The sequence below is a fragment of the Corylus avellana genome, chromosome ca1 (genome assembly GCF_901000735.1).
Source record: "Corylus avellana chromosome ca1, CavTom2PMs-1.0".
NCBI classification, from domain to species: Eukaryota; Viridiplantae; Streptophyta; class Magnoliopsida; order Fagales; family Betulaceae; genus Corylus; species Corylus avellana.
Window position 1 is genome coordinate 39,143,254 of NC_081541.1, and position 20,354 is coordinate 39,163,607.

Genomic DNA, 20,354 nt, shown 5'->3' on the forward strand with positions numbered 1-20,354 from the left:
ACTCATAGTTGGGTTTTTCAATCCAACGATTATTTAAACAATGGATGGATAGAAGATTAACTGCTGAAAATAAAATAGTATTTACCTTTAAATTAAGATCTAAAATTTTTAATGGAGATGCACGCCCTATAATTTTAAAATCATTTTCGTGTACATCATTGCATGAGTTACTGTTAACTGAAAGTAAACCACAACAATTTTTGCTATTAAAATAAAATAAAAAATAAAAATTGGAGTGAACAGCTAAAGTAAACCACAACAATTTTTGCTAAAAGTATAGAAACCGATAGAAATTGTATTCAAGATATATATAGGCACTAAAAAGCCCAAGGGAAATAACAACAATAACTATTTTTTTTTTTTTTTTTTCTAAAAAAATAATGGTTTCTTTATTGAAGCTTACTTATCTATGAAGGATTTTTACATGAGTTTGATATTTTAGGAGTATTTCACATGCCCAAATACCATCTGCATGTACATGGAGATTATATATATATAGCCGATTAGATCTCAAGTACAACTTATATGAGTTTCCTGTTACTTGTATTTAATAGAAACTCATTAAGGGTTCCAATAACAGCAATTTTGGAATAGGCCAAAATAGTTAACAAAGCAAGTGTGAAACACCAGAGCACAATTGGGAACTTTTATATTAATTGAAGTAATCTATCAAGTTACAAACAACATTTCGCATCCAGCAAAAGGAAATTTTAGTAATTCCTCACTCAATGATTTATGATGGTTTACCGATGTTACAGAATTTGGTAGATCACTCTCTTGCATCCACCATCCAGGTTTACCATACGGACACCTGTCGACGCTTAAGCACTTAGCCAAGGATACACATTTGGGGAGGAAGGCAACCGCGCTGTAAGAACCTCAACTCCGGTCTCCGTTACCTAGAAGATAACATAGGAAAGAGATATAAACCCATCCAACACAAGCATTAAGCAATATGCATATCCAACTTCTGAAGAGAGATTTATGAGTCATAAACATCGACTCATGAGACCGTTGTGATTTACCAACATACACAAAGCATATATGGTATTGGATGTTGATGTTCCCTTAATATGTTTCACAACGTTTATTAAAATTCTTGCAGCACTCAAATCACACAAACGATGTCAAAAATTTGGTTACACAAATAAAAGAATTCTACTAGAACCAACTTCAAATGACAAGTCAAACACCAAAATATTCCAAACTAGCTTTTCCAGTCTTTGCATCAACCATGAAAATGCTAAATACTATCGATTGGACAAAAATCACAAAAGTTGCAGATATATGTGTTTCTTCCAATGGTGGCACTTTAGTTCCATTGACAAGAGATTCGGGTTAAGGAAGGTCAATAAGAGCACAAGCCTGATTGATAAATTTCACAGGTGCTGATCATAGCTTTTACAGGCCTGCACCTATCTCAGGCAGAACCAAATGCCACAAACTGCAAACATTTGGAAGCCCTAAAGGTGGGCGCACCTCACATGGGTATGTGTGCACCTTTAAATTATTCTATATATATTTCGAAAACAAGCGTCATAGGAGCAATAGAAGTCCGGCGTCCAACACCCTCTTCTGCCCCCAAAGAACTATTCACGTCTTTTGCTAACACCATTCTCAATTTTCTAACAAAAATTTCAAAAATTTAAATTTGTAGTATTTTGTCACTCTTTGGAATGTGTTCTTGCTCATTTTTCAGGATTTTTTTGCTCAGTTGTTTTAGTTGGTTTGTTTAATTGTCTCAACTTGAGACGAGTTTTACCAATTTATCACATACTTACAATTCTGAATAAACTACGTGAAGAAAAAGCATATTATTGAATAACACATTCTATATCAAGGAGACTATTCTCTACATTAACTTTTATTGTTATTATTGGATTATTGCTTTAAACAAGGCCACAACCAAGCCTTTATTTATTTTTTTAATCAATTTAATTTTTTTTTAATAAGTAATAAACCAATTTTATTGAAAGCCTAAGGCGCCCCTAAGTACACATGAAGTATACAAAAGGAACCACATAACTAGAAATAGCAATTTAGTTTGTAATTTACTATTTCTAACCATTTACCTTTTCACTCAAGGCTTACACCTAGCCTTGCCCTGGATAATTGGAAAACTATGGTGCTGAGACACTAAAACTTAAAGGTTTCTACAAATTTGAATAATTAACTTATCCCCCTACCATGCACATAAACACCACACCATATTTATTCAATCTCTCAGATTAGCATTTCTAAATTCAAGAGCTCAGCTGAATGAACTGAGGTAACATGCCAACTTAAAACTAAGAATGACAAACCTCACAAATGATTCCTAAGATTAAGGATTTTAGAAGAAAGTCAAGAATGTCTCATGCATATGTAAAATTATCAAGGGTGATGGTTCCTGGAGAAAAAGGACAGTGCACCTGAATCACAAGATTTTAGATTGAGGCTTGGGAGTCTCAATTATATTCTAATGTGAACATCATAAAGCAGTTACAGTTACTTAGACTAAACTACCAAACAAACAATGCTGAAAGAAGATGGAAATGCACAGTTACCAGAAGAGTGTGTTCAAACTGAGCACTGCGTTTGCCATCAGCAGTGACAGCAGTCCATCCATCAGGCCACATCCGATCACGCCAAACACCTATTCATAACATTTGTTTAGATGTAGCTAGCAAGTAAAGAATCAATTCAACTAGTATGCTCACAAATTTAAACAATTTGCAAAATACCAGTATTGATCATTGGTTCGATTGTAAAGGTCTGTCCAGCCTTCATCACACCAACCGCTTTGTTTCCTGCTTGGGTTAAGGTCACTAATACACAAATGAGGCAAGCAAGAAGGAATTTCTTCTTTTCTTTCTTTTTTTTTTAAAAAAAATAATAAAAAATAAATAAATAAATTTGTCACAGCATTATAAAGAGAGTTCATTTATGATACTTCATTAGTAACTTCCCACCCAAAATTATAGGACTTCAATAAAATAGAAAATAGTGGGCTCAAAAGCCTGCTTAATTTAGGATACTTCCATAATGAGGAATATTTGGTGCGCAATGAAAGAGCTCTCCAATACCATGACCGCAATAAGATTTTACCTGTGTGCAACAGAAAGAGTAAAGAATTACCAAACACTGTCAGCCATTTTGATAGAAATAGAGTTACTTACAACTGCAGACCAGTTTTACACGTACCACAGAGAACCCAGACATTGTAGCATGACGATTAATGACTTCCCCAATCTCCCGAAATCGCACTCCAGGTTTCACTAAATTTGACCCAAAAAACAAAAAGAATCAGACATCAAATTTTAAATTTCATGTTCTTAAACTATATACAAGACTGAAAATCTTTGCAGAATTATAATACTACAATAAATTCTGCAAATTCAGATCAAACACGTTGATCTATACAGACATACTTTTCCCATTTTAAGAGAGAGAGAGAGACAGAGGAAAGATTGATAGAGATCGATAACAGAGTGGAAATCAACTAGAACACTGAAGATCTATAACAGGAGACAAAAGTTGGTGGAGATCTACAATGGGAGGTGAAACTGGCAGCTACCAACCACATAATCATAGTATTCAACAAGATTGATAACTATATGCAATGAGAAGATGAAGTTGATGAAAATCAACAACAGAGCAGTGAAGATTAGCAAAGTTCACTGTTTGAATGTGAGTAAAGATGGTTATTGGAAGAGGAGGAAGAGGGGCGGAGAGGGGGATGAAGGTAAGGCACACCCAGTTGGGATGCAAGGAAAGGTGATTTCGGGGAAAGCCGAGAATAAAGCAAAGAGGGGCAGCAGTGACAAATAAGAGGAAAAACTGTGAAGATAGAAAGGGAGAGAATGGAGAAGATGAGGGAGAATAAAGAAAAGAAAGATAACAGAAGTGGAAACTAAAATTAAGAAAAGATAGAGAGGTGGTGGTGATATAGGCAAGAAACAGAGAAGTTTGACTTTTGGGAATTTAAAATTCAAAGATGAATCTACTAGGTGTGGGTATCTTTCCTCAGTATATCCCCTTCAGTTAGTTCCGTAATTGTTGGAAAACAACCTCCAAATCTGAGCACTGGACCAATGGTTTCAGTTTCGCTATAATAGAAACATAGACTATCAGAAATGGACAAAGGCATTCGTTCATGTGGTCTTATTGGTCCCATTCAGCAGTACGAAAAGCCCTAGGAATTAGCAGCACTCCTATGAGCGTTTTTGTCTCAAAGAGCCAACAGGGGCAAAACTACGGTCCCAGCCAAAACACAACCACAGAGAGAGAGAGAGAGAGAGAGAGAGAGAGATCCTACAAAGTTCAAATATCACTTAATTGGTTTATCCAACACATACCAATAGATATTGCTTTCTCCAAGCACTCATAAGTACATTGGACCAACCGTTGAGACTCTTCATCAACATTACCCACAAAGAATGTTTCATTGAGATCACCTGCATAATGAGTCAACCATTGCTTAAATATTCAGTTTCGTGGCAATATTTAAACTCATAACAGATTGGTATAGAGCTTCCTACCATGAACACCTTTATAGCAAACAGTCACATCCACATTGACAATATCACCATCCTCTAATTTCCTGCAGCAAATAGAAAAGCATCCATTTTGTTAGAGCATATCATGGAGTTCAAAAATAATAGTCACAGTATAAGACTATTACTGACTTACAGTTGAAGAATATCACTGAGTCACACTTGAAGACTATCACTGAGTTACAGGTGAATAGTTAAAGACTATCACCTAGCTAACCTAGTTAGAGTAGAAGTCTATTTGTATTCAACATGATTCTCCTATAAATAGGAGCATGTTATATTGTAAATATTACTCAGAGAAATAAGAGCTTAATGCAGCCTTCGGGCTTGATCTTGTGGATGTAGGTCATAGACCGAACCACGTATATCTCTGTGTCACTTTCTTATTATTTATGCTTTATTATTTTCGCATTATAAAATCTTTCATGGTATCAGAGCCAATAGGCTAACGCCAATTGTTAGATCTTGGATTGCAATTTTCTTTTATGTTTCTTATCATTTGTTTCGATTGATTTCACAATCACGAAACCCATTTATCTATATTGTTTTATTTTTGTTGAAAAAAAAAAAAAAAAATTGTCGTCAGTCAGATACATGCAGAGCCAACCCCAACCCACTTCCTTTGGCCGACCCTTACACAGCCATCACCAGCCGCAGCACCGGTCTTTGCCTCACAGTTCACAGCCCCGCTCCATCCGGTTCAAACGCATCCATTCACGCCAGACTTTCAAGGGTTATTTTGTGGAGAAGAAGTGTTGTGTTTGGTTCCAGGTTTTGATTTAACTTTATCTGGGTGTGCAAATATTCCTATTCTAGTTTAGGAATATGCTATTCTGGTTTAAGCTTCAGATTTAGTTCCATTTGGTTATGGGAATAAGGTAATCCTTATCCCAGCTTATGTAATCTGAAAATAAGATATTAAGATGCCCATTTTCTTTCTCTCTTAGCCCATGGTTGGCTTTTCCTTTCTTTCTCTTTTAGCCTATAGTTGGCTTTCCCTTCTTAAAAGAGGTCATAGTTGCCCATTCTTCTTTCATATTAGGCTTTGTGGTATTGTTTAAAACCCAGGCCTATTTTAGCCCACAGTTGGCACATACCGGCCATAGTAGCCGATGCCGGCCACAGTTGCCGAAGTTCAAGTTCAAGAGCAGTCGATGTTTCAAATCCGGCGCCACCAACTCCACTCAACTACCTCGGCCTACACCAACTCCAACGAGTTTCCGGTCACCATCTCAGCCTCATTGCCGACCAAAGAACAAACTCAAGTTTTCACAAGTTTACACCTTGAGTTTGAGGGGGAATGTTAGAGCATATCATGGAGTTCAAAAATAATAGTCACAGTATAAGACTATTACTGACTTACAGTTGAAGAATATCACTGAGTCACACTTGAAGACTATCACTGAGTTACAGGTGAATAGTTAAAGACTATCACCTAGCTAACCTAGTTAGAGTAGAAGTCTATTTGTATTCAACATGATTCTCCTATAAATAGGAGCATGTTATATTGTAAATATTACTCAGAGAAATAAGAGCTTAATGCAGCCTTCGGGCTTGATCTTGTGGATGTAGGTCATAGACCGAACCACGTATATCTCTGTGTCACTTTCTTATTATTTATGCTTTATTATTTTCGCATTATAAAATCTTTCAGAGGAACAGTATATATAGTACAAAGTATATTTTAAAAGGTTATTTTCAAAAATAGTTTTATGAATAAACAAAAGTAAAAAGTTTATAGAACCAAAGTTTACTCAAGGCAAGCCAATTTCAATCAGAGATTATACATTCGAAACTCGGGGTTGAGCGAGGGTAGTACACTCAACGTGCCCAAATCGAATAGGGTTAATCATTTAATGCCTAGAGTTGAGCAGGATGGTGCACTCAACAAGCTCAATCCATGTAGGGTTAATCTGCGGAACTTTGGTTGAGCTGGGTGGTTTGCTTGACCCCTTTTTGTTGAACGGTAGAGAACATTCAACAAAGCCCAATCTATATGGGGTTAATCTGCGGACCCCTCGCTGAGCAGGGTGGTTTGCTCGATCTTTTTAGGTAGAATGAGGGAGGACATTTAATAACCTCAGGTTGGACGAGGTAGGGAGTTCGGCACAAGTTAAGGGAAAGACTAGTTCAATAACAGTATTCATAGTGTATTTATACTATATTTACAGTATGTTTCAGTATACATATGTTCAGGAAGTTTGAAAAAAAAAAAAAAAAAGGTCTCATTTTTTGATATTCAGTAAAAAATGATTTTCTTTGCATTAACAAAATAAAGAAATTTTAAAAGATGGCACAAGTACACACACAACATGGTTGATGGTATTTGCTTACTGAACCATGAACTCAAAGTTCCACCTGAAAATTATTTAAAATTTACAACTATAGAGGATAGACTCAGGAAAGCCAGATAGCTTGGACTACTATCCTTAGAATTTTGAAAACCCCAACTAGGCTTGGGCAGAGGATTGATCAAGTTTGTGTTGTAATAGTATCGTTTGTTTATATATGTAAATATAGTTTCAGGTAGTGTGAAGCATAATAGAATGTAAATATGAATAGAGTTGTACAATAATGTGAATAAATGTAAATGACGTTTTCAGTTAGTGCTCTAGTATTGTACTTACAAGAATATTTCGATTAAATTCCACTTCTATTCTTAAAGTCAAGTCGTAGTAGTAGAGCCTCAAGGATTTTACAGATATTAAATTGAAAAAAGAAATAAATGAAAAATTGGGGCGCTACAATAATGGTCTTTTCACAATCATTTCTATTAAAAATCAACAGAAATGCTAACAAATGTCTTGAATTGATGGTGGGCCTAAACCCAAGTTTCAAATTTACCAAATTGACAAATGGGGTCTTAAAGTCAAAATGGCAAAAGGCATTGGGGGTTCAGATCTGATTTTCCTAAAATATAGAATGCCTTATACCACAAATTCCCAAAAATATCATCCTAAGTACTCACTGCTAACTAAAAGTAATAGACTTATAGCTATCAGTCCAGCTAAACCTACCAATGTGATTTTATAACTAAAGCATTATCGCGTAACCCAAGCTAGAGAATACTTTTGGTGATTACAAGATCAATAGAAGTTTATTGTTTCAAAATTTGGTTGCCCAGAGCGTGAGAGAGATGACAATGCCAAAGAGCTCAGGACTAAAAGGGGAAACAATATGTAATTGAGAGAGAGAGAAAGAGAAAGAGTTAACAATGCAAAGAGCTCAGGACTAAAAGGGGAAACAATATGTAATTGAGAGAGAGAGAAAGAGAAAGAGTTAACAATGCAAAGGAGCTCAGGACTAAAAGGGGAAACAATATGTAATTGATATAACATGTACCTGGCATCTGGAATTCCATGGCAAATTACTTCATTAATTGACCTGCAACAAGGAGACAAATTGAAGAAGATTTATTTTATCAATACCCTACAATCAAGAGAAAGTTCGTAAAGAAATAGAAAGAAGTACCTACGTGCAGCAAGACTTTGGGAAGAAATGATAATTGAGGGGAGATGGGTATCCTCCTGCAGTAAAGTCATATTTGAAGGACACTCAGCCCACCATTAATTGATTATATGGCTAACAATTAAAAATGCCATAGCCTAGTACTCCAAACACTTACGAGTAACACACCAACAATGGCCATGATTACACAAACCAATCACGCTACGAGGAATCTAATTTGATGCGATTAACAGATTTATAGAATCCACGATTAATATCAATGCAGAAAAAATAAGATAATTACTCTTAGAGTCTTCTCGAAAAAGTCGTAGGTTCATCCCCTACCTGCGTGCTTTGACATTATTCATTTACTTATAAAAAAATGCCAGATCATTACAGTATGACTCAGACAGTCAAGTTACCATCTGTATCACAAGTGACCACTGATTAAGGTACAGCTCCAAGGTACTACACAAGACAATAATCACTCTGCTCAACAGTCCTGGTCAAAACCCTAGAAATCTAAGCATTGAGAGAATTTATCACTCACAAATGATGGCAGCCTATATGTGTGGCTCCAATTTTGTAATAAAAAATGATAAATCTTCCCAACCTTTAGCCATCATAATTAGTCAATTAAACTTGGCAGCTTCTTCAAACATCTTAACCTAATAAAAATTTCTCCAAAACAAGCATAAAAAAGAATATCATTTAAGCTGTATAAGTGCTCTTTCTTCTAATCCAAAATGAAAAAGAAAATGAGTTGGCAAGATCAATTGGCACTCAACAATTTATTTCAGTGAAACAAAACCCACACGAATTTACAGGAATCAGTGTCCAACATAGATCAAAAGTATTGACACTGCATCACCATTTCAATTTGATGATGGATACAAACAAGTGTCATTACCCCTCAAGAGATACATCATTGTTAAATCACTCCACCCAGTCATATCTTTGGTGCTTAAAAGTAAAGTCTGAGTAAAGAGTTCAAAGAGGAAAAAAAAAAAGAAAAAAAGAGGGAATATAAAAAGAACAAATACTAATATATACTGGAGAATGAAAAACTCATACCAGCTTCAATAGTTGCATCATGAACCACTCGATCAATCTCATCAGTTGTTACACCAGGCCGAATTACACGAGCAGCTGCATCCAAAACTTCTCTTGCAATCTATGGATAATGATCGTAAACAGGAAACTTCAGAATGTGTCAACGAAAAGGGCTTAATAAATATTCCAAGGTTCCATATCATGTTCATACATTGCCTAGTTCAGCACAACTAAAAATAATAGATACCTACAATAAATAAAATTTATTTGCTCAGAAAAGACCTCAAAATGTATTATCAATAAAGGCTCTTTAAATAGCCTTACAAAACCAATTTAGCATGCTCACAGATATAATTTGTATCCAAAAAAACAAAAAAAAAAAAAAAAGAGAAAAGCCATGAAAAATTAAAATCTTTCAACAATAACGAAGGGCTCAAATATTTTTGCAAAATTAGTCTTCCTAGGATGTAGTCTTTAGACCAGTCAGTGCTACCAGATTCACTCCCCTCGAAACTACAATACAGGTCAGATGACACCATTGTATTATGTTTAAGAGCATGAAGGATACTGTCTTCCCATACATGCATATAGTCAAGCAATTGATGCATAGTTTAGTCAAGCAATTGATGCATAGTTTAGGAAGATCATGGATGAGAGAATGATGCAGTATTGACGTGAATAGGAGAACATGCTCTGATGAGAAAAAGGACAATTATAATTTGAACTTACTCGACAAGTCTCTCTCATTCTCTCGATTTGATTCCGAGTTTTGATCTTCAAAACAAACATCAATTAATAAAGAGGAATAGAGGCAAGACTTAAAGAAAGGGAAAAGTACAATTTGATTACACATTACTGGATGCCACTCAAAAGTGAAAGTACAAGTGTACCTCTACAACATGCTGCAGATCACTATTTGGCTCAATTTGTGGGATACCCTACAAGTTAAAAGGCAAAGAAAGTTGCATGAAAACTATGTTAGACACCATATGAAAGATGTGTGTAGGTGTGCCTGTGTGTGAGAGAGAGAGAGAGAGACAACAAAATGCAGCTTCAGCATTTTGCTCAACTTCAATTAAATCAACTAAGACAAAGTCCATTTCAAAAACTTGAGTCTATCCATATTTGTGGATGAAACATCCATTAGACATTTGATGTGCGCATGTATGTATAGACATTGAAACTTGACATGCATAAAAGAAATGATCAAACCACAGAAATACATCAACAACTCACACTAACTGCCCAGTCAGGTTGCTCAATATGAGCAGGTACAGCACGTCTACTAGATATAGGATATGGCCTCAGTGTCCTGCACAATAACATAAATTAATCATGGTTTGACAATAACAAGAAATTAAAAGACTAAAGCATGCTTCAACAAACATCACGAAAATGTTAGAAGCTAAAAGTAAAAAATATTTTCATAGAAGGTACAAGAAGGTGAAAAGCCCAATTAATTCCAATAAAGGCCCGCAATTGGGACCCTGCCCCAAAAAGAATTAGCTGTGGCTGGTTTTTATCCTGCTCAAAATTTTCATAATCTACTACAGGCATACTATCTGTCTTCTATCTATTTTGCATAATGTCAGAAATTTCAAATTTTCTCTACCAATCACTACTCAGGCAGTTGTCCATTTATCACCAAATAAATGTAGAAGATTTTTTATATATTTATAAAACCATTTAAAACAATAAAGATGGCTCAGTTAAATATCACCAGCTAACAACACTATCTAATATCTTAAACCCTTCCACATTGGCCCATCAGCTTTTTGTCATCGATGAATAGATACACTCCCTCCCCAATAAAAAGAAAAAAGGAGAAAAGAAGAGGAGGAGAAGGAAAGAACACAAAAGTCAGAAAGAACATGTAGTAATCAAAAAAATTATCCAACTTAAATAGCATCAGAAACATCAGACATAAAAAGTCTGACAAGAGCAGCAGCTAAGTTATGGAGAATATGAAGCAGATGTAATCATTGAGAAGTACCCCGTCCAATCAAAATAAGGAAGTTTTGGAGTTCGAGCCTGTCCTTTCTTCAAGCAATATAGCCAACCTTCATCAAGAAAGTTTGAATTTTGTTCACGCGGAGTACCTGTCCCAAATGAGGACTGCTTTTCCTTCAAATGCACTGATTTATGAGAGCTCCAAGAAGCCTTGAAACAATCCTGAGTGCTGTTAAGAAATACATTATATGAGAACAAAGAAATACATAGTTTACTCCAGATTTCAAGGAACATATACAATTTAAGTTGTCATCAAAGGGCCAATGTGCAAATTTGAAAGAGGTTAAACAGACATCTTTCTCCTTGGGTCCAATATTAACACATAAAAGTATCAAAACATGCAAAGTTACAAATGACAGTTTCTATGATGAACTCTTTTATTTTGATCCCACAGTGGTGATTGTAAATTATCACCAAGACAAGACACCTCTTGTCCGCATATAAATTCAACACACTTAATCTATAGAGAAAACCTTAGCAACCCAAAATCAAGGACCAGATCGGCACCGATAAAAATTGAATTGATTTAAGTGTTTTACATAGCATTTGAATGCAATGTTCCGTAAGTTTCTAATAGAGAAATATATTTTTTACAATATTATCTGATAGATACAAGTGTTAAGAAAAGCAAATTCATTGTAGTGGCATAGAACTCAAAGGGACAAGTCAGTTTCAATTGGACCTCCAGAGGACAGACAAATATTCAAAAAATGGATCCCTCCAGGCTATAAAAGAATATGACCTTTCACTAAATAAGGTGTATAGATTTTAAAGCAAGTCTGCATGTAGCGCAACCAAGTTTAAATACATGAAATAATTAATCTTCAAACATGAGTTCTCAACCAGAGTTTTACAACTAACAATCAATTCAGATCCAATGATGAGTCATTACTTTCATGTGATCAATAAGGCCTTGCACACATGCATGTAAACAAACTATTAGATGACTTGATTGGTACTGAAAATCAGAAATTCCCATAAAATGTTAACTTTCTACAGAGACCCAATCTCATCAAATCTTAGTGCTGTGTGCTACATTTAGCAATTTGAGCTCACAATTTTTTCCCTGGAAAATATCCATACACACCCACTTCAAGAAATCAGATTTTCCGGTCAAACAGAAGGCTCCAAGCTTGCTTTCAAACTAAAATATTAATACCCAAATCAGTCTTTGTAACAGTATGAACATTATTACAAATACCCAAAAATATTTAAATTGAAAAAAGTATCATGCAACGATAGTTTATGTAACACCCCTACTTCAAGTGGTATGATATTATCCGCTTTGGGCCAAGCCCGCACGGTTTTATTATTGGGTTTACCCCAAAAGGCCTCATACAATTTAGAGAGAGTATATTTCATATAAACACATCATATTTTTCATGCCCAGGCAATGTGGGACGTCACAATCACCCTCTCTTAGAACCCAACATCCTCGTTGGCGACCCTCATGGGCTTGTGCACGCTCCCCCCATCTCAGGCTGGGCTATGGCTTTGATACCATATGTAACACCCTTACTTCAAGTGGTATGATATTGTCCGCTTTGGGGCAAGCCCACACGGTTTTATTATTGGGTTTACCCTCAAAAGGCCTCATACCATTTAGAGAGAGTATATTTCACATAAACACATCATATTTTCCATGCCCAGGCAATGTGGGACGTCACAGTTTACATATATTTGTTCAAATTAATAACCATGAAGCAGGAAAAAATTACAAACCAGAAAGCACCGCCTTCACGAGGAAGCTTTAATTCCATGCACTTGGGACACCTACAAACAAACCAAAGTCAATTCAAGCATAAGAATATTTAACCATCTTCATCAAACTTCGTTTAAGAGCCTGTTTAGGATTGCGTTTGAGAAATAGAGTTTTTAAATCAAAAAAGAGCTTTTGGACAAAAGCTTCATTTTTAAGCTTTTGCCAAAAGTGCGTTTTGGCTATTTTTAGGCTTTTTGTACCTTTTTTTACCAAACGAGTACCTTTTTTTTTTTCAAACGAGCTTTTTGAGTGTTAAAAGCATTTTAGGTCCTTCAAACGCAATCATAAACAGGCTCTAACCATGCAATAAGCCGAACGTTCTAAACAAATATAACAGAAACCTCAGTATCAAAACTAAAGAAGTCCATCCAAAAAACAATCAAACCAATCATGAAGATCATCGAGCAATGCTAGTCCGATTAATTACAATGTGCACTTACAAAGGTCAACAAAGCAAAAGGAATCTAATTTCATACAATGCACAAAATGCTATGTGCCCAAATAGTTACTACTATGAAAACCAATAAAAACGATGAATTTCAATGAAATTTAAGACTTTTTCAATCGAAATTCTCCGTTATATTACAATTCAATGAAGTTATTATTATTTTGAAAGAAAAGAGAGAATCTTTTGTTTTTAACTGATTAAAGAACTGAAAATTGTACGTACTGAAGGTGCGCAGGTTTGCCACACCGAGCGCAGGAGAGAGTCGTGGTCTCGGCCACATCGGAACCACCAGCCATCGAGCTCAATTTTGCAGTGGGTTATGGTTAGACGGATGACTGAACCACCAAGCTCACGGAGATGGTCTGATGTTACGACGAAACCGGTCAAAAGTTCTAAATTTGAGAGAGAAAGAGACTAGGGTTGCAGAGAGGGGGAAAGGAGGCGTTTCTATATTTGTATTTATATTTGTAATAAATAATATATATATAAAAATATAAAAATTATATACAACCAGTCGAGCGCCTGTAGCTCAGTGGATAGAGCGTCTGTTTCCTAAGCAGAAAGTCGTAGGTTCGACCCCTACCTGGCGCGCATTTATTGGTTTTGTTATTTCATTCTTTCCGTTCTTTTGATTTTTTGTTCTTTTTCTCTTTTTGTCTGCCAGTAAAAAGACTTTCAATGAAGCAAGCTAACCCACCAATTCAAATTTGTTTGGTTGTCTTATTTTGCTGGAGAAATGTTAGGCTTACAAAAAAAAAAAAAAAATTATTACAAAGTTATTTACTTATGTGGCACAATATGCGGATTGAGAATGAAATAAATCTAAATTTTGATAAATCCAATCATATTGTGCCATATCATTTTGTAAGGTTTTTTTTTTTTCTTTGTAAAAAAATTTGTAAGCGTAGCATTTTTCATCTTGTTATGTTTTGTGCCAAAGTCACTGCCTTGAACGAGGTTTTCAAAAATTGAACTAGTCCTCCTTTGTTTCGTCTTCTCATGTATATTATTTAACAGTAATGCTTAAAATCCACATCAACTTTAGGAAAAAACAAAAATGTCCATAGCATTACATTAATATTTAAAGGCACATTTATGAAATAAGTTTTACAGATTTGGATATATACATCATATTCTAAGAGTATGCAAGGGACCATCTTTTAATCTTCTTTTTATTTTCTTAAGGTTTATGTATCTTTTAAAATTATTATTGGATTTGGGATGGATTACAAAAATCTAACGATGATTCTAACAATCGCTTAAGAGAGCCTTAAACTCCAAAACTAAACTGTATTTCAAAATAATAATCAACTCGTGCATCATTATTAATAGTTTCTTCTTTAAATAGAAGAACAATTACATAGAAAAAAGAAATAGTAATTTAACTAGGATTCTAAATTATCTAAGTGACCAACTAGGATTAAGTTGGTTATATTAACTCTACTAAGAGCCCGTTTGGGAGTGCGTTTTCAAAGAAATAATCTGCGTCTTTAAACTAAACAATTTTGGAGTGTTTGGGATTGCGATTTTAAAAACGCAAATTTTAAAATCGTGAAAAAATCATGTGCGATTTTAACATGTTTTACCAAACACTTGTGCGATTTTAAAAAGTGACAATTTTAAAAACACAATTTTTAAAATCGCACCCCCAAACGGGCTCTAAGAAACAAATGTGACTCAACCTGAGACTTGAAGTATTACTCTTTATAGAATTGTAATTCCTTATTGGACTCTCACTTTCCGGACAATGTTGTTGTCCTCAAGGTGGAAACTGCTTTAAGATGTATTCCTTGCACTCCTCATCTCCCATGACCACATTTCCATCATCATCTTCACCCAAACATTCTTCTATAGAAAGAGATGTTTCCAATGATGGCCTAAGCTGTATTTATCGCTTCATTTGAAACGAAGTCTATTTTCCTTTCTTTCTCGGAGTTCTCAGCCGTTAATTTCTTGATTGACAAAGCTAGCCGTCGCTGGGGATGATTATTCTAGGGTTGTTGCCAGTCATATGAGGTCCTCCTCCTTAGGCTTCATTCCTAGCTTCATAAACTCTTGCCAAACCAATAGCTGAGGAAAGATTATTTGGCCTTCATGTTACCTTTATGGATTCCTCCCCACCTCTAACAAAAAAAGTAACATGTTAAGCTGGGGACAATGTCCCTATTTTGGAGAGTAGGAATTTGAATTTGGCTTGGTACTCCTTGACACTTCCCTCTTAGTGCAATTTTGTCAATTCCCTAAAGGTATCATAGAATTGATTAGGCTCAAAGCGAACAAATAAGTCCTTAAATTCTACCCAAGTTATCTCCTGCCTTTCTTGCAGTAAAATTTGGTACCACAATTGAGCTTTTCTTTCCAAGGGAAGAAAAGCTAATGTTTTTTTTTTTTTTTTTTTATTTCCTTCGTCTTGAGTCTCATTGAACCTAAAAAATTGTTCAGCTAGGCAAATCCAAACAGTTGCGTCGTCTTCTCCATTGAACCTAGGAAAATCCAATTTGGTAGGGGTGAAAAGGTGAGTGGTTATTAATCGTCCGCTAACCACTAACCGCTTTTGAAGACGTTTACAGTTAGCGGTTTTAGGTTTTTTCAAAGCCTCTGACCATTATCCACTAACCGCCTATATATATATATACATGAAACTATATTGATTTTATGTTTAAAATTTTTTAAAAATATAAAAAATGTATAAAAATCTAAAAATGATGTCGTTCGTAGTATGATATTATCGTATTACCATAGAAACGACATCATTTTGTTTCTTTTTGTTTTTTTTTTTTTTTAATTTTAATTTTTTCTTTTAAAAAGCTGTTAGCAGAGGTGGCTAATGAATTTTACTAACTGTCTAGGCGGTTACAGTTAGCGGTTTTAGCCAAAAATCGCTAACCATAACTGCCTTTTTATCCCTACAATTTGGCAGGTCAATGAGTGAAGGGTGGTGGCTGTTCTCAGGTGTGAGTGTGAGTGTGAGTGTGAGAGTGAGGGTTTTCTCCCCCACCTTCACATTTTTACCCTGCGAGGTCTCTCCTTCACATCAAAACTTATTTTGGACAGACATCTCGGCAAAAAATTTTGGACGGACAGCTCAAAGATTTTGCCAATTGATAAAAATTTGATCCTGACCCTTTGACTGCACCGATTGTTCGAGTTGGGTCACTAAACATCGGGTCAGAGAAAAATCCACGTAAGCGGTGGTTGTTTTCTTGGACATCCCTATGTTGATGCTGATTGGGTGGGACACCGTGTGAATGGTCATGAGGACTGTGGCCTGGACGCTTACTAGAAGGACTTCTTGGTTTAAAAAAACAACCAAAATTGCATCAAAAAACTTAACCTTGGTTTCGAAAGAAGCCAAATCAAAAGTCCACATACGTAACCTTGGTTTCAAAAGAAATCCTTTAAAGTAAAAGCAAAATTGCAATAGCCAAGATCACACTGGTTGTGGCTGAAAAAAACAAACAAAAAGCATTGCCAGCCGGTTAGTAATTCAAAGTTTTTGGGCTAAAGACTTCAAACCAGTAGCCATGTAACCTGGTTTCAAAAGAAACCAATTCCCAGTTATCTGTAGACTTGATTTCAAAGAAATTAAAATTAGCAAGGCCAAGATCTGCACACACAATGGATGATGTGAATGGTTTCGTTAGAGGGAAACTGGACCACTTTATATGAACTAACTAGTAACTAAACACAGGAATAAGATATGGACTCATTCATGGGAGTCTTAATCTTTAAAACACAGTAAACTATATTATAAAACAATAATCAATTCACGTATTATAATTGATAATTTCTCCTTTGAATAAAAGGACAATTACATAGAAGAAAGAAATAAGAATTTAACTAGAATTCTAAATTATCTCTAAGTGATTGTCTAGGACTAAGATTAGAGTAATTCTAGAAGTCCTTTTTGTATCTCTCTTAAGTCCCTCCAAGAATGATGTGGCTATTAAAATCACAATTTAATCAAAATCTAATATAATCAATCACAAGCTCAATGATGATTTTAATAGCCACATCATTCTTAGAGGGACTCTAGAGAGACTTGTAACATTACTCCTAAGATTGGCTCTATTAGCTCTAAACTAAGATTGGCAATCGGCCGGGTTGAGCCGGCCCTATATATATATACATAACATAACCATATTAACTATCATTTGTTATGTTATGAATTTGAGATATAGGTTTGTTATTTTCTGAACAGAACCATATAACTTTACAAGTACAAATTAAAACATTGACCACATCAAGCCATACTTACTAGCTACTCCAATATATAAACACTAAAATACAGATTTGTAGTTAATTAGCTAGTAAAGCAGCTATTATTTCAGACCATATGATGGGGAGATCATCTTGGCCGGCCTTTGCTAAGAAACGTCCCCTCATTGACATTAATGCTGGTGAAGCTAGTGCAGCCGGTTGCCGTGGAAGTTGCTTATTCTCTTTCCTCGTCTCAAATTCAGCTTGAAGGGGGTTCCTTATCCGGCCATGATACGGCCACTATCATGGCCATCAACAATGCCAGCCTCTGTTCTGAATGGGCCTCTGCCTCTATTATTGTCAACATTCTTTTTCTTTTGTCTTCTTTTTCCTCTTGGTCTGCAACCAAGGTTTTTAGGAGAACTAATTTCTGGGCACATGTCATTGCCAAATGGGTCGCTTCTCATCATTGTTATGGAAGCATTCTCACTTCTCTTTCTTTTCTTTCTTCTGTACGCATTAAGAGTGGGAAAGACCCGCCTTAACCCCTCCCTATTTCACTTTGCTTTCTCGATTTTTTTTTTTTAAAAAAAAAAAAAAAAGTTATTGCTTTGTAGTATCATATAAAGATAGAGAGGCTCCATTAAATTCCAAGCGAAAACGGCACAACAGTCATCGAAACCCAAGACTTCGCCTGGATAAAACCACTCGCCATAAAACGACTAGTTAGCCTCCCGAGGACTACCAAGCACATGAAAACCAAGCCATTTCACCCTTCTTTCGGTGGATGCACCAATACCTGTTAAAATATAATTAAATGATTAAATTCTTTAGTTCCTATTAATTTAAGCTTTTTGAAATAAGTGGTGATTTAACATGATATAAGAATAGAAATCCTAAGTTTGAATCACGTGTCCATCATTCACCTTCTATTTCAGTTAAAATATTCCACGTGTTGAGCTACATCTATTGGAAGAGTTTGAGCCCTAAAGTGAGAAAACATTTTTGGGATAACTGGTGATTTAACGACACTATGTTCATATACTCCCCACAAAATTAAGTATAGAGAGTGCAAAGTTTCCACTCCATTCTCTCCACCCTTTTGGATCAATTAGACCATCCATGTTTGTCTTCATAAACACAGTCCTAGAATATTGTTTCCATGGCCGACCCAATTAAGTCTTGAATGAATCCTTAACTACTCTGAATTCAAGAGCTGGCAGAATCCTTGAACCTTGGATTGAAATCCCTGTATTTTCATTTGGATCATTTCTGCCCTGTGCTGTTATTATGTTGGCTTGGTTCTCCATTGGCCTGCTTACAAAGATGTCGCAGTTTTGGAAGACCACAGGGGAATCGTCGAATATGAAATCAATGGTGCCGACATGCCATATATGTGCCTTAGGGAGTTAAAAAGAGTTCGTTTGGATTTGAGTGTTTAAAAAGTACGATTTTAAAATGTGTGATTTTAAAATCGGATCTAGATTGGATTGCTAGATACGTGGTGGCAGGTTGGGCTCAGAAATGGGTCTGTTACGTGGGCCAAGTTGACTGAACTCGTGGACTGGTTGAAGATGGTATGACCCTAAAATAAGTGACCTGGGTCTACCCACTGGACTGGGTCGACAGTTTTGGACCAGGTTAACGCGCATGAAAGGAGCTACTAGCCCATGAGAAACCTCTTTAGCACTGGTGGTGGCACATGAATTCATGCTGAGCGTTCGACAGGTTCTTCGATGGCGTATGGGAGCGCATGCAAGATCGCAGTAGGTTGAAATTGAACAGAATCCACCGATGTGGGGCTGAGACACCACTTTTGGTGGTTGGTTGGCCGAGAAGAGTCACGGTGGCAGCGCGTGTAAATATTGTCAGAGGGCGCGTGGGATGCCGTTGGCAGCTAATCTTCCACAGATCGGCAAATTTGTGCCTTGCAAGCTTGATTCTGGGATTACTTTTTCTAGATGAGGTTGTGGTGAAGGTGTGGAAGAGATTTACAGGGACTTTAGAGGCTTGAGGCGGCGTGTGAACGACTGGAATTACGGGACAGTTGTAGAACACACAAAGGACGCTTGAAAACCGTCAAGGACGTTGGAGGCCACAAGAAAGTGGCTCTGATACCATGTTAAATATATTAAAAATATATATTAAAGACGAAGAAGGAGAGAGAGAAGAGAGAGCGGAAGCATATAATGGACTACATTATATATTCTCTTATATATTATGATATGTTTAAATAACTCTCTATTTAGAGATAGAGAAAAAGTAGAAGGCAATAAACCCTAAACTAAACCCTATAATATATATATAAGGTAACATAATAAAATAGAATAATATCAAATATTCTAACATATATGAATATGTGATAAATCTTACGTGAGATTAATTACCTTGAGTAATTGGTTGGGCAATCCAAAATTTATTTGTACGAGTAAGTCTCATATGTACTCTCTCACAATATGCTCCTAAATAGTCAGCAATTTAGATAACAAATTATTGAAAATTCCAAATAAAAGATCATTGTGATCAATGAAGTAATTTGGTTGCTATGCAGGATTCCTCGATGTGAATTGTTGATTTTTAAAATTAGTGAAAATTTGGTTGTTTATTTGATAAATGTTTTGAAAAGAAAATTCCATTTCGTCCTGAGTCTCATAAAATGTGAGGATTCTAATTTTCACCTTTCAAGTATAAAATGTTAATTTACCTCTTCGAGAGGTAGTTTAATCGGCTGTGGACCATGCTTTATGAAGTGGAGGTTACTAGTTCAAATTCCCCATTCTCTCCTCCCTTGTATGGACATCCCTTGTGTGGACATATCAGAAAAATAAAAAAATGTCAATTCTCACGTCTTTTGTAATTGTGGAATTACTGCAATAACATTTAATTCTTTTTCATTAAA

General features: G+C 35.7%; 1 protein-coding gene and 1 non-coding gene across 2 annotated transcripts; one reads left to right on the forward strand and one right to left on the reverse strand.

Annotated features, from left to right (window-relative positions):
* Window positions 1-617: 617 nt before the first annotated feature.
* LOC132191279 (methionine aminopeptidase 1A) lies at window positions 618-13,675 on the reverse strand. The gene is made up of 16 exons (XM_059606227.1): window positions 13,478-13,675; window positions 12,768-12,818; window positions 11,029-11,214; window positions 10,272-10,347; window positions 9,926-9,973; window positions 9,765-9,809; window positions 9,057-9,156; window positions 8,011-8,062; window positions 7,878-7,919; window positions 4,521-4,582; window positions 4,338-4,436; window positions 3,184-3,257; window positions 3,018-3,087; window positions 2,724-2,789; window positions 2,547-2,635; window positions 618-899 (listed from the first exon to the last, which is right to left on the reverse strand). Exons 1-16 carry the CDS (start codon window positions 13,549-13,551, stop codon window positions 822-824), a joined length of 1,212 nt encoding a protein of 403 aa, XP_059462210.1. The 5' UTR covers window positions 13,552-13,675; the 3' UTR covers window positions 618-821.
* A 98-nt stretch (window positions 13,676-13,773) lies between these two features.
* Window positions 13,774-13,846, forward strand: TRNAR-CCU (transfer RNA arginine (anticodon CCU)). The gene has a single exon. It is a non-coding gene; the product is annotated as a tRNA-Arg (tRNA).
* Window positions 13,847-20,354: the final 6,508 nt, after the last annotated feature.

Coding starts and splice junctions, on each gene's coding strand:
- LOC132191279 (XM_059606227.1), bottom strand. CDS start 13,551: ATGGCTGGTGGTTCCGATGTGGCCGAGACCACGACTCTCTCCTGCGCT. Junction 11,215..12,767: donor CGTGAAGGCGGTGCTTTCTG/GTTTGTAATTTT, acceptor ATTTCTTAACAG/CACTCAGGATTGTTTCAAGG. Junction 10,348..11,028: donor CCTTATTTTGATTGGACGGG/GTACTTCTCAAT, acceptor GTTATTGTGCAG/GACACTGAGGCCATATCCTA.